The sequence below is a fragment of the Equus caballus genome, chromosome 15 (genome assembly GCF_041296265.1).
Source record: "Equus caballus isolate H_3958 breed thoroughbred chromosome 15, TB-T2T, whole genome shotgun sequence".
Lineage (NCBI taxonomy): Eukaryota > Metazoa > Chordata > Mammalia > Perissodactyla > Equidae > Equus > Equus caballus.
In genome coordinates this window covers 15,869,282-15,883,931 of record NC_091698.1, presented here as the reverse complement: position 1 = coordinate 15,883,931, position 14,650 = coordinate 15,869,282, and the positions used below count along the sequence as shown (strand labels likewise).

At 45.7% G+C, this 14,650-nt stretch overlaps 1 protein-coding gene across 3 annotated transcripts in view; it reads left to right on the top strand.

The window, feature by feature from the left end:
* SH3RF3 (SH3 domain containing ring finger 3) overlaps positions 1-14,650 on the top strand; it is a 344,795-nt gene that overhangs the window by 203,263 nt on the left and 126,882 nt on the right. For 2 of the 3 annotated variants that reach the window (XM_023618447.2, XM_070234980.1), the window contains one exon: positions 14,283-14,378. The exons of the other annotated variant lie outside the window; for it this stretch is intronic. In XM_023618447.2, the coding sequence (XP_023474215.1) occupies positions 14,283-14,378 (96 nt within the window). The remainder of the gene's footprint in view (positions 1-14,282; positions 14,379-14,650) is intronic. 3 annotated transcript variants of the gene reach the window in all.

The window sequence follows — 14,650 nt, the reverse complement described above, 5'->3', positions numbered from 1 at the left end:
ACCCCTCCCAGCCCTCCCACCTCTCCCAGCCCTCCCAGCCCTCCCAGCCCTCCCACCTCTCCCAGCTCTCCCAGCTCTCCCAGCTCTCCCAGCCCTCCCAGCCCTCCCACCTCTCCCACCTCTCCCAGCTCTCCCAGCTCTCCCAGCTCTCCCAGCTCTCCCAGCTCTCCACGCTCTCCACTCCCAGCCCTCCCAACCCTCCCAGCCCTCCCAGCTCTCCCAGCTCTCCCAGCTCCCCCAGCTCTCCGTGGCCTCCGCGTTGGGGGAGGGCTGGGTTTGGAGGCACGGTGCTGCAGGGCCTGGCAGTTCGGGATCCCACGTGTGACCTGAGGAGAACACTTGCCCTTGCTGGGCCACTGGCTCCTCATCTTCCTAGGCAGGACACTCATCCCTCCCCCAGGGGCCGAGGGCTAGGTGACCCAAGTCCAGAGCCGAGCTGAGGGTTCGGCATCAAGAGAAGCCTCGAGCTCCATGCCTTGTGTGGTGGCTTACTCCATGTTATCTTATTTTCGCTCAACTACAAGTCTCAGCAAATATTTGTGGAGCCCTGACCATATAACTTTCAGTTAATGAGAACGGTTCCATCCCCTTGCCAGGGGCCTGTGTTGCATGTAAAGGGCCTGGGGCTGCCCTCTAGTGAGTTCACTCTCTCTGGCTCAGGAGCCCTCAGAGGCTGTGAGATTGTCTCAGGCAGCACCTAGCCAGTCACAGAATCACTCGTGGACCCACTGCGTCGGGGACCCGAGGCTCACCACGTTGGCCTGAGTCCCCACCGTCCTTGCACATGGGGAAGCCACAGGCCTTGTGGACACAGGGACAGCTGCTTTTTAGTCCTCATCTCACACTCTCCCATCCTCGCCCCAACCCTCCAGGGCCAAACGGACGCTTTGAGTTGGCGAAACCCTTTGAAAACACTGTCGCCGCTTGTCCTGATCTAGTCAGACTTTCTCCTTCCACGTGATCCGCTCACGCTGCTGAGAGCTTAGTCATCGTTTCCCAAAATTCACCATCCTTGCTCTCCTCTGTGAGTGAATCCAGCATTAACCCCACACTATGTTCTTCTGATCCAGGGACAGGCTTAGATAAAATGTGGACAGAGGTTAGGCTCCAGAGTATTTGTATTATTATGTGGTGGCTTTGGGACATTTTCTTACTCTTGGACTCTCTTTTTTAACTAGAAAATGGAGTTGGCAGTAGGATGCAGTGAGCAAAGGCATTTAGAGAACCAGATAGTCACCCAATCCTTGCTTTCTGCCGTGTGCTCTCCTCCTGCTTCAGGAGGAGCCACGGTTCCCTCTGACACGTCCCACTCTTCATGTCAGCCCAGAATGCTCACAGGAGGACAGACAGCCTTCCTAAGGCACACCCCATGTGGAGAGCTGAGAATTCCTAGGGCTGGTCCGCTATACCCTATCTTCCTGGTGGCTAAATCTTGGAGGGACTTGCCCAGGGGTGTGGAATCCACTCAGCCCGTGTCAAGGCTGCTGTCCCTGTCTCTGGGCACCCAGGCCTGTGCTGTCATCTTTGCTTCTTCCTGATGGCAGTTGGGAGCACCTTCAAGACTCGAGAACTTTGTGACCATGGACCAAAGTGGAATGAGCCCAAGGAGAGCGGGGCGGCTCTTAAACATTCTCTCCTTCTGAGCTCTGTATTCTGTTCAGGTAAACCATGAAAAACTGGTTACCGAACCAGTCAACTACTGGCCACTGTCTGAACCAGGTTCGTTTTGCCTGCTGCACGATTATGCCAATCGCTGAAATGACGCATTTGCTGCAGAGAGAGGATTTAATTCACAAGACAGCCAAATAAGGAGGCAGGAGAACAAATATCAGATCTACATCCCCCCAAAATAGGGATTAGGGATATTTATGGAATAAAGGGGCGGGGTGGTCTCAGTGTGGGAACGATGCTTGGAGGTGAGGAGAAGTGAGGTAACTGGTGATCTGCGCAAGCGTGCTCAAGCTTCATGGCTCTTCACGGGACACATGTTCACAAAATAGCGGCGTTACCATGCTCTGCGGGTGGAGTTTTCGGCCCTCTGACATCAAAGGTCACCTATCAGTCATCCTTGCAGGCTCAGTTGATGAGTTGGTGGTCTTAACCAGCCTGATGGGACAAGGGGTGGCCTCTCAGTTCCCAAAAAACTGAAGCTCCGGTTACCATGGAGACCCAGGCATGGGAGACGTCGTCCACGGGGGCTTTATGACGCGTTCTCTATCTGCTTCCACTGCAGACAGACAACTAGCTGAGTGTAGTTAAACCAAGTCAGCTCCTGGTTTCAAACACACCAGAGAAACCCAGTCACTTTCTTGGCTCGTGGAGCAGGACCCCTCCTTCAAATTGGGCAGCAACCCTGCAGCCCCCTGAGTGTCCACTGGGCCTGTGTGGAGGAGGCACTTTACTAAGATGATCAGCTTGGAGACAGAAAGGAGGTGACAGGAGTAGAGGCAGCCTGAGGGGCTGCTGAGGTGTGTCCTTGCCCACCCCCTTCTTTGACGTCAAGGTAGAGGTCAGGGAATCTGTACAGGGAGTCATTTTGATTTGCAGGAAAGCTTGGAATATGTCTGAAGCTTTGTCAGGAAAGATTTTCAAGCCTTCTCAGAATGTGAGCTCTTCTCTCAGGACAGGCCCCACACCCTGTGTGCCCCACCCCGCTGTCCCCTGGCTCACTGTGGGCGCCCCCACCTGTTCTCCCCTTAGCAGCTGGAGCAAGCAAGTCTGTTACCCTGTGTCAGGGGTGCCCACCTCTGCTCAGGGCCCCCACTGGCTTCTCCTCTTCCCCAGAGTTGACACCAAAGTCTGTGCTGCCAACAAGACTCCCCCGACCTGCCCCTGCCTCCCTCCCCAGCTGATTTCCCCCGCTCACCCCGGGCTCACTCCGCTCCCAGCCACACTGGCCTCCTGGCCTCTCCTGTCCAGGTGAGTCTGCTGGCTCCGCCAGGGCATCTGCAGCCGGCCCACAGCCTGGATGCCCTCCCTACCTGTCTGCAGGCCCTCAGGGCAGCCCGATGCCCCTGTGATGGAGCCCTGCCTACCCAGCACTCCACATCCCATTTTCTCCTCCCAAGAAGGTATGTACTTGTATTGACAGAACATTGTCACCTCTCCTGGCTGGAGTGCAGGCTCCCTGAGGGCAGGATCCTCAGTCATCTACTCACTGCCTGTCCCCGGCATGGGACAGTGCAGGGCACATAGGACTTTGAATCCGTAGTGGACGGTGAAGCTGGTGCGGGCGCTCTGCCTTGCTGCAGGGAGCATCAGTTCATGCTCACCCGGCCTCCTTGTCCTGTTCATCCACTCTTCAGACACATGTCATCCCAAGAGTGTGTTCCAGGTGCCAGGCTCAGTGCCAAGGACAGTGGCCAGCAGAGTCCCACCCTCAAGTGCTCGCAGCCCACAGAGGGTGGCCAGGACTGGCATTATCCCAGCACCGAGCCATGCCTGCTGCAGGCTGTGTAGTGGGGGAGGTTGTGACACCTGACCTTTGACCTCTCCACTTTCACAGGGGCCCACCCTGTGGCTGCAGGTTCCCGCAGCCCTGAGCTGCTCTGAGCCTCTGCGTCTCCCTCATGCAGTGTTGCTCTCTTTGCTGGTTCCATGCGTCTGGCAACGCCTGGAGTTGAGACTAGGTGATGAGACAGGAAGATGGGAGAAAGCCCCCCGGGCTCAGGAGAGTCCTGACAGCTGAGGCCTTGGCAGGGCAGCAGGGCCTTCAGGTCGCGGAGTCCTTTAGAGCCTCACCTGGGCCTGCCGACAGCTATCAGGAACAATTTGTGTTATTTCTGCTACAAAAGGTTGAGGGAGTTTTTGAGCTTTTCCCTTTTTAATTGTCCCTTCTTTCTGTGAAACAGTGACTTGGGCTCTGTCTGTGGCTGGCGTGCATTCTGACAATGGATGCTGCTGGTGACGGGCCGGGTCCCCAGGCATGCCGCCACAGGTGGCTGCCATGGCCGTGGCCCAGCCCAGCAGGAGCCAGAGCTGAAGGGCAAGCCCATGAGCCGAGTTTCCAAAGGGGCACCTCTGGTCTCTGGGACGTTATGACCTCTCGGAACCCTTGAGTGCAAGTGGAAGGGGACAGAGGAGGAGCTGGAGTGCTCTCCGGCGGAGCCGTTGCCTCCCTCTTCCTGGCCCTTCAGGGGCTATTTCTAGGGGTTTTCTATGTGTTGTTGCCCCACAGCTGATTTAGGAGAGTGAAATCTTAGGCCCCAGAGATTGGTTTATCCAGAGCTACTAGGCGAGTGAGTTCTCCAGGGTTTCGGTGAGCCTGGCGTCTCAGGCTGAGCCCCTGAGGTGTGAGCTCTGACCTTTACTGAATGTACCTTTAAAGTGGCAGTGAAGGGCGGTACGCTCAGCCAGCACCTTTAGTGGCATCCAGAGGGCTTCTGCCGGGACACCACATTCCAGCCTCCAAGAGTCCGGAGGCAGAGCCTCAGTGCACTATGCTGCAGCCTTTCTTCCTCATGGAGCCCATCTGGTTGCAGCTTTACTCTTTCCCTGGTAGAAGCGAATGCGCAAACTTTAGGAGAGTTAGGCAGATGAATTAAAATGCAGTTAGAGGCCCCCTCTGGGGGTGGGCCTACCACGGGGCCTGAATCCTTTGCAAAGGCATTACCCACTGAGCCTTGGGAAGAAAGGCAATGTGGTTTTTTAATAACGACGTTGTGCAGACTTACAATCATTAGGACCACCCTGAGACCACCGGAATACAAAGGAGAGCCACTGCCATACGGCAACGGCATTTGGTGTATTTTCAAAGCTTGGATGTTTCAGGGAACAGGGAAAAGAGCATATGGAAGTCTACTGACCCACAGCAAGTAACGAGCACCTTATGTGAAACCTGTAAGTGAAATTGAGTCGTGCGTCTGAAAGTGAAGTGATGTTGTGGAAACAACGCTCATTCATAAAATCCTCAAATGTTGCCATATTGGCCCAGAAACTTGTGTGTCCGTCTGACCATCAGTGGTGTCTTTGGTGTCTGGTCAGATTGTGTTTACTCCTCTACATCAAGCAAGGGTGATAAACTGGGGCTCGCAGGCCGAATTCTGTCCACCTGCTACTGTTCTTGTAAGTATAGTTTTCTTGGCACACAGCCCAGGCTCCTTCATTTACTTGTCGTGTCTGGTTGCTTTCACCCCAAAACTGCAGAGTTGAGTACATGGCAGAGACATGATGGCCAGCAAATCCTGAAATGTTGACTCTGTGGCCCTTTCTAGAAAGGTTTGCTGACCTGTGACGCAAAGCACAGCACTACAGAGGCCAAGCACACGATGATTGCTTGCACATCCCACTCAGCATGGCTTTGTTCTGAGGCCACTGGCAGCCCGCCACATTGAGTGTGACATGAAGGGGGCAAGTTCTCTATGAAGCAGCAACTGAAATTTGCCTCCACCCATGCACGGCAGTCTTGCCATTGTCAAATGTAAGGCCCAGTCAGTGTTTCAGGAGAGAGGACTTCTCCGCATTCCAGGGAGGCCCCAGAGCAGGCGTTTCCCCTTTCCTTGTCCTTCTGCAAGCACTGGCTCCAGGCTGTCAAATATGACATCACATCAGAGACCTGATGCGATCCAACTGTGAAAAGTGGTCGCTCTTTTCCTAGTCCTGCGTTGGTGGCGAGAGAAGTCATGAGTTTCTGCCTAGCCCAGCACTTGTGTGTTCCTCGTTGGGGGCTGTCTCCGTTGTGTGAGTTTGGGTCATAGGCAGCGCCGTGGGAAACCTTCCTCAGCACTCTTAGGCAGAGTTCATTCCTTATTGTGTGTGTGGAGAGTGACTGGCTTCCTGCATCTAGCATTCTCCCAGCAGTTTTGGATCCTGCTACTGTCCTGAAATCCCAGGCAGCCGTGAGACCCGGAACTGCCCCTGTCAGTGTTTGAGGCAGAACAGACACCTTCCACCAGGTGCCAGCAAACCAGGGCTAGGACTCCATTGGATTTGCATGTGATAGGCAGATGGGGCTGTGCAGGCTCCACCTCTCATTTCACTAAGGTCACATTTGACATGACTGCATTTCAGATCCCACTTACTGCACTGTGGTGGGATTTTACTGAACTTACGTTACATCGGGTGATGTCCATATCTTTACTACGAGGTCTCCCCCGCCAAGCGCTGAGCTCTTCTTCAGAAGGGACTGTCTCCTTCTCATGCCTGGCACTTAGGGATGCTCACATTGGTGACTGGATGAGGAACAGGTTTGCACTGCTTAACACTTGGAGTGATGACAAATTCCTTGGCCTAAGAGGTGGCGGCCTGTTTCTGGACAGCTCTCCCTTATGTGCAACTGTGTCTGCTTCTTAGTAACTCAGAGCCCTCGGTGCTAATTCTGGGTGACCCAGAATGAGCCCAGCTCTTCAGTGTGGTAAAGAAGCCAAAGCGCGAAGACAATAATCATACCTCCCCAACCCCCTGTGCACGTGTGCATGGATGTGCGCGCGCACACACACACACACACATTTCTCAGGCTCAGCGATCCCACTTTCTCCTCTAGCTTTCTGAGACTTGATGCAGACTGTTTACGTAATGGTTGGCTTCCTCAGTATGTGATGTCCCTTTGGAGGTTTGTTAAGACCAAATGCTACATTCAAGGGGCGCATGACTAGTCCACACCTGATAGACTATGACCGTTTTTTCTTTAAAAAAAAACCTTTTTATTTAAGTACTGTGTAATAGACCAAGTCCACTAATCAAGATTATGCAACTTGATGAATGAAAAGAATATATTCTTATAATCACTACCCAGTGGAGAAATGGTGAGATATCATGCCCCAGTCCCCCCAACCTTCTCTCCTCCCACGTCTTTTAATACCATAGATGAGTTGTGTCTGTTCTTGAACTTTAAATTAATGGATCATGCACAATATGTTTCTGTGGTCAGTATATATGATTTTATATTTTATCGCCAATACCACACTATCTTCAGTACCGTAGCTTTAGAGTAAGTCTTGAAGTTGGAGAGTGTCAGTCTTTGTTCCTCTCCTTCACTATCGTGGTGGTTATTCTGGTCTTTTGCCTTTCTGTATAAACTTCAGAACCAATTTGTCAATATCCGCAAAATAACTTGCTGGGATTTTGATCATAATTGCGTTGAATCCATAGATCAAGTTGGGAAAAACTGACATCTTGACAATATTGTCTTCCTGTCCATGAAGATGGAACATCTCTCCGTTTATTTCATTCTTCTTTGATTTCTTCATTCATCAGAGTTTTGTAGTTTTCCTCATATAGATCTTGTACTTATTTTATTAGATTTATACCTAAGTATTTCATCTTTGGGGTACTAATGCAAATGGTATTGTGTTTTAATGTCAAATTCTACTTGTTCATTGCTGATATATAGGAAAATGTTTGACTTTTGTATCTTACAACCTTGTTATAATCACTTACTAGTTCCAGTAGTTTTTTTGTTGATTCTTTCAGATTTTCTACATAGACAATCATGTCATCTGCAAACAAAGGCTGTTTTATCTTTTTCCTTCCAAATTGGTATATATTTTCTTTTCTTATTGCATTAGATAGGACTCCAGTATGTTGTTGAGAAGCTGTAGTTAGAGGGAGAATCCTTGCCTTGTTCCTGATCTTAGTGGGAAAGCTTCACCTTTCTCACCAATAAATATGAGGTTAGTTGTAGGTCTTTTGTAGATGTTCTTTATCAAGTTGAGGAAGTTTCCCTCTATTCCTAGTTTACTGAGAGTTTTATTTTTTTATCATGAAAGGGTATTTGATTTTGTCAAATGCTTTTTCTGTATCTATTGATACAATCATGGGATTTTTACTCTTTAGCTACTAATGTGATAGATTGCGTTAATTTGTGAATGTTGAACCAGCCTTGCATACCCGGATAAATTCCAGTTGGTCAAACTGTACAATTCTTTGTATACCTTGTTGGATTCAATTTGCTGATTTCTTGTTGAGGATTTTTGCATGTATGGTCATGAGAGATTGCTCTGCAGTTTTCTTTGCTCACCGTGTCTTTGTCTGGTTTTAGTATTGGTGTCATGCTGGCCTCATGGAATGAGTTAGGAAGTAGTCCCTCTGCTTTTAATTTCTGGAAGAGATTGTTAGAGAATTTGGTATAATTTCTTCCTTAAGTGTTTGGTAGAATTCTCCAGTGAACCCGTCTGCGTCTGGGGCTTTCTGCCTAGGAGGTTTATTAATTATTGATTCAGTTTCTTTAATAAACATAGGCCTATTCAGATGGTCTGTTTCTTCTTGTGTGATTTTTGGCAGATGACGTCTTTCAAGGAATTGGTCCATTACATGTAGATTATCAAGTTTATGGGCATAGTTGTTCATAGTGTTCCTTTAATACCTTTTTTTTTTTTTTTAAGATTTTATTTTTTCCTTTTTCTCCCCAAAGCCCCCCGGTACATAGTTGTGTATTCTTCGTTGTGGGTTCTTCTAGTTGTGGCATGTGGGACGCTGCCTCAGCGTGGTCTGACGAGCAGTGCCATGTCCGCGCCCAGGATTCGAACTAACGAAACACTGGGCTGCCTGCTACAGAGTGCACGAACTTAACCACTCGGCCACGGGGCCAGCCCCTCCTTTAATACCTTTTTAATATCCATTGAATCGTAGTAATGTCCCCTGTTACATTCCTGATATTAATAATTTGTGTCCCCTCTATTTTTTTCTTGGTTAACCTGGCTAGGGGCTTATCAATTTCATTGATCTTTTCAAATAACAAGCTTTTGGTCTTGTTTCTTGTTTTCAATTTGATTGATTTCTGCTCTGATTTCTATTATTTATTTTCTTCTGCTTACTTTGAATCTAATTTGTTCTTTTTCTAGTTTCATAAATTGGAAGCTTAGATTAGTGATTTTAGGTCTTTCTTCTTTTCTAATATATGCGTCCAGTGTTATGAATTTTTTTTAAGCACTGTTTTCACTGCAGCCCACAAATTTTGATAAGATGTGTTTCTATTTTCATTTATTTCAAAATATTTAAAAATTCCTCTTGATATTTCTTCTTTGAATCAAGTGTTATTGAGAGTCATGTTGTTTAATTTCCAAGTACTTGGGGATTTTTCTGCTTTTTTGAATTGGTTTCTAGTTTAATTCTGTTGTAGTCCGAGAGCAGACATTGCATAGTTTCTATCCTTTTAACTTTGTTAAAGTGTGTTTTATGGCCCAAACTGTGATCTGTCTTAGTGAACATTCGTGTGAGCTTGAGAAGAATGTGTGTTCTGCTGTTCTCGGATGAAGTAGTCTATGGATGTCAATATATTCAGTTGCTTGACGGTGTTGTTCACCATCTCCAGCTGTAATGGTGGATCCATCTGTTCTCCTTGGAGTTCTGTTAGTGTTGCCTCACATGTTCTCTGTTGTTAGGCACATACACATTAAGGATTGTTAGGTTTTCTTGGAGAATTGACCCCTTTATCATGTAATGTTCCTCTTTATCCTTGACCATGTCCCTTGCTCTGAATTCTGCTCTGTCCAAAATTAATATAACTATGTCCACTTTCTTTTGATTAGGGTTAGCATAGTATATCTTTCTCCATGCATTTACTTTTACTCTGTGTCTTTATATTTAAAGCATATTTCTTGTAGACAACATATAGTTGGTCTTGTTTTTTGATCTATTATTACAATCTTGTCTTTTATTTTGTGCATTTAGACCATTGACATACAAAGTGATTATTGATATTGTTAGATTAGTATTTACCATATTTGTTTCTGTTTTCTATTTATTGCCCTTGATTTTTATTCCTATTTTTGTCTTCCATTCTTTTTTTGCCTTTTGTAGTTTGACTGAACATTTTATATAATTCCATTTTCTCTCCTTTCCTAGCATATCAGTTATACCTCTTTTTAGATAATTTTAGCGGCTCTCCGAGAGTTTGCAGTGTACATTTACAGCTGATCCAAGTCCACTCTCGCATAACACTGTACTGTTTCATGGGTAGTGCAAGTACCTTATAGTAACAAAATAACACTTTCCTCCTATCCCTTGTATCATTGCTGTCATTCATTTCACTTGTATATAAACATACATAAGCATACATATATAATATATGATATATGCATAAGCATACATATGTGATTACACTGTTGCTATTATTATTTTGAACAAACTGTTATCTGTTAGATCAACTAAGAATAAGAAAAATAAAAGTTTTTGTTTTACCTTCACGTACTCCTTATTTGACGTTCTTTCTTTCCTTATGTAGATTCTAGTTTTTGACCTATATTGTTTTCTTTCTCTCTAAAGAACTTTTAACATTTCTCACAATGCAGGTCAACTGGCAAGAAATTCCCTCAATTTTGTTTGTCTGAGAAAATCTTTATTTCTCCCTCACTATTGAAAGATAATTTTTTAGGGTATATATAGAATTCTAGGTTGCTGTTTTTTTCCTCCAAACACTTTAAGTATTTCACTTCACTCTCTTCTTGCCTGCTTGATTTCTCAGAAATTGGGTGTAATTCTTTTCCTTGCTCATCTATAGGTAAGGTAATTTTTTCTTCTAGCTTCTTTCAGTATTTTTTGTTTACCTTTGATTTTTCTGTAGTCTGAAAATGACGTGCCTAGGTGTAGATTTTTTGGCACTTATTTTCCTTGGTATTCTCTGAGCTTCCTGGATCTATGGTTTGGTGTCTGACCTTAATTTAGGGGAAATTCTCAGTCATTATTGTGTCAAATATTTCTTCTCTTCCTTCCTTTCTTCTCCTTCTAGCATTCCCATCGTATGTATGGCTCACCCTTTATAGTTGTCCCACAGTCCTTGGACAGTCTGTTTTGTTTCTTTTTTCAGTCTTTGTTCTCTTTGCTTTTTCATTTTGAAGGTTTCTATTGAGATATCCTTTAGCTCAGAGATTCTTCCTCAGCCATATCCAGTATACTAATAAGTCCATTGAAGACACTCTTCATTTAAGTTATAGTGGTTTTGATCTCTGTGATATCATTACTTTTTGGTTCTTTCTTAGACTTTCCATCTCTCTGCTTACATTGCCCGTCTGTTCCTGCATGCTGTCTACTTAATCCATCAGTGCCCTTAGCATACTAATCACAGTTGTTTTAAATTCCCAGTCTGATAATTCCAACATCCCTACTGTATCTGAGTCTGGTTCTGCAACTTGCTGTCTCTTCAAACTGTTTTTGCCTTTTGGTATGTCTATTAATTTTTTTTGATAACTGGACATGATGTACCAGGTAAAAGGAACTGCTGTGAATAGGCCTTTAGCAATGTGATTATAAGTTGTGGGGGGAAGGCAAGCATTCCGCAGTCCTGTGATCCTGTGATTAGCTCTCAGTCTTCTAAGGAGACTGTTCTTCTAGCTTGTGAAGTCCACATGCGCTTCTCCATTTTCCCCCTCCTCCTTAGGTAGGACAGGATGGCTGGAGTGGACTGGAGTTGGGTGTGGTATTGGTGGACAATACATAAGTTATTTAACCAATCCTCCTTTGCTGTGCGTTTGCCTCTAGTTTTTCTCTAGTTGAACAAATACTGTGGTGAACATCCTCAGAGCTCAATTGTTTTGCATCTCTTGGATTCCTTAGAATGGAGTCCCTGGAAGTGGCATTGTTAGATCTGTGGGTGTCTGGGCTCTGATGTTTGATAGGAATTGCCAAACTGCCTGCCATAAATTTATACCTCCACCAAAAATAGCATGCCCGTTCCCTGCATGCTGCCAGCACTGTGGGTTGGCTATATGTTCATCTTTGCTAATTTGATGGCAAAAAAGAACAAAGAAGGAAAAAAGGAATCTTCTTGTTTAAAATTCTATTTCTTTAACTGCTAGTCAGGTATAACATTTTTAAATGTGTTTAAGGGCAATTTGCTTTTCTTCTTTTGTGAGTTGTCTGGGTTTTGCCCCCAGCCTACTTTTCTTTTAAGATCTTTGTCTTTTTCTCCTCCTGTGTCTTTAAGTCCTTATATAGTAAGGACTCTCATGTATCCTGCAAGTATTTTTCTGATTTATTTGCCCTTTTGTTTTGTTTCTGCTGTTTTTATCATAGAGAATTTAGTTTTTCTGTAGCCAAATTTTTGTTATCATACATCAAAAGACCTTCCCCAGCTCAAGATTAAATATCTATTCGTATTTTCTTCTTGGATATTCAAAGACTTTTTCCCTGACATTTAAATCTTTAATCCTTATGGAATTGGTTTTGGCATATACAGTGAATTAGGGAACTAACTTTAGTTTTTTTAATGGTTAACCAATTTTAATCACATTTTCTAACTGATTATTTCTGGTAGATAAGAAAACCAATGACTTTATGTGTTTCTTTTAAAATTTGCAGCCTTGCTCAAGTTCTTACTTATTCTAGTTTTTTAGTGGATACTCTAATTTTCTAGATAGAAAATTGTATACCCTTCTTTCCAATATTCATACTTCTTGTTTTATCTTCTCTTATTTCTTTGGCTCTAATTTCTAGACCAGTGTTAAATAATTGTATGCATATTAGGGCATTTTCTCTCTCTTTTTTTTTTTTACCAAAATTAATCTGGCATTTTCTTCTTTTTAAGTTTACAGAATTAAATTTTCGTGTATGTTCTTTTGCTGTTGCAAAAACTCTGGCTTGTAGGAACCCCACCATTGCCTCTCCCTTTGTGTGATCAGTGAAGTCTTAGGCGTCTTTGGCTAAATCTGAATTGAGTTCCTCATGGGCTCAGGGCTCTCCTGGTTGTGATCTTGTGAGGTGAGCAAGGTGCAGGAATAAGGGGCATGCTCTGTGTATCTCTCCTCAAGCCTGTCGGCCACTTTCGCCCTAATGTTTATCAGAAAAGCTCTCACACTCTAATGGCTGAGGGTTTGCTAGAGGGAAACCCTTGTCAATATTATCCTGTAGCCCAAGAACCAGCTACCCTGTAATATGTGAAATGGTAGGATTCCCTTATGTTGCATTTTTCTGGCCTCTATCAATTGGGAAAAGTCAGAAATCATTTTGTTATTTGTTATCCTGTACAGCGGGAAACTGGAGTTGAGGACAGAGCAAACAAGGGATGTGATTGCCCTTCAACTCCACTCTGCTCCTTGGAGAGGAGAGGTTGGGAGAGACCTAGGTGGGACTTCCCAGCACGGGTGCTTGTCCTTGCTTTTCCCTCTCTGCTCTCTGAAAGGCTTATCCGGTTCCCATTAGATCATTCTATCTCGCCCTATATGAACACCCCAAAACTGTGTACTCCCTCAGCTCATGGTGAAGCATCTTCTCTGATGATTTCATGAAGTCTCCTGCCCTAAAACGTTCCTCTGACCCTGGGAGAGGCCTACACATCCCAGGTTATTGCTTCACATTAAAGTTTTGAAGCCTCATTGGGAAGACATGGTACATTCAAATCTAGTAGGTGTTCCTCCATTAGGCCGCTCTTGGCCATCAGCTCCTCAGCCCATTAGAGTCCCAGATGGGCCAGCTGGTCTCCTAGCAGATTCTTGAGGTGCAGATGACAGGGAGGTTTTGACGTGGCGTGGTGGGGGTGACAGATGGTTAGGGAGACTGTCCTGGGGGGCTCCCCTGCACACCCTGTGTACTGAAGGAAGAGTGTTACTGGAGAGGCATCGCAGGCCAGCCAGAGAGCCCTGGTGTCCGTACCAGTTTTGCCCATGGCGTCCCTGTTTGGCCCTCATGACCCTGCTGCAGGCTGTGTTGTCTCTCTCTCCCCCGGGCTTCCTCCTAGTCATTTCCCTCTTTTGTTCTCCATCAGTTCTCAGTCCTTTCTCTCTCCCACCTTCCCTTCCACACCCCCCGCCATTTGTCACTGCAGCTCCTGGCACCTGTGAAGGCATCCTGGGTCTGTCCTTCCTCACCAGCTGCCTGTCAGTCTTCCTCCTTGCTTCTGGCCTCTTCCTTTCTCCTTCCGTTTCCACTCTGTGCTTTATCCTTGGTATTGTCTGGCATGCCATAGAATTTAAGAGGGTTATTCAAAGCTTTATGTACCCATGACTCTAAATAAATATAGTTTGATTGGGTCATTAAAAATGTTCTTTAATGGAGTCAGAAACTTAAAATGTTTTACACTTAGCTGAATTTATATATTCAAAATATTTTATTTCATTAAATAAACAATGGGGACGTGAATTTTAAAATACTAACTATATTGTAGATTGCCCCACTTTTCCATTCAGGGAATCTTTGCAGCTGTAATCACTACGCAAGAGAGAAAGAGAGACCCTAGGGAAGGTGTCAGGGTTGACTGTTTTCATGTCACACCTCGCAAAGAGTACTAACCATTCTTTGAATCACTGCTTGGAGTCTTTTCTTAGCCTCAACAATACTAACGGTCTCTTGTTCTCTTTTTTGTTGTGTGCATGTCCCCGTGCTTGTGTACATGGTGGCTCCGGCAATTCCAGGACGAAGTCCTGACCGTGATCAGAAGAGTGGATGACAACTGGGCAGAAGGAATGCTGGGGGACAAGGTTGGGATTTTCCCCCTCCTGTACGTGGAGGTAAGGCCATGCTGCCACCCCCGCTGCTGCTTTCACCCTGGGCGTTTGTTTCACTAGTCCAGGGATGACCTGAGCTTGGAGCCTCCTTTTCTAAGAGAGAAGGAAGCTACTTCACAATAGTCTAAGGTCGGATAGACTTGTAAGATGCACGGTTTCCCGAACACTTTGTAAGCTTCCATTTGTGCGTTTGCTTCAGCTCCCGGGGGGTGTTCTTCATCCTGCTGCTTAAGATCTGAGAACTTGATGCATGAATACCACTTGCCGTGCAATCT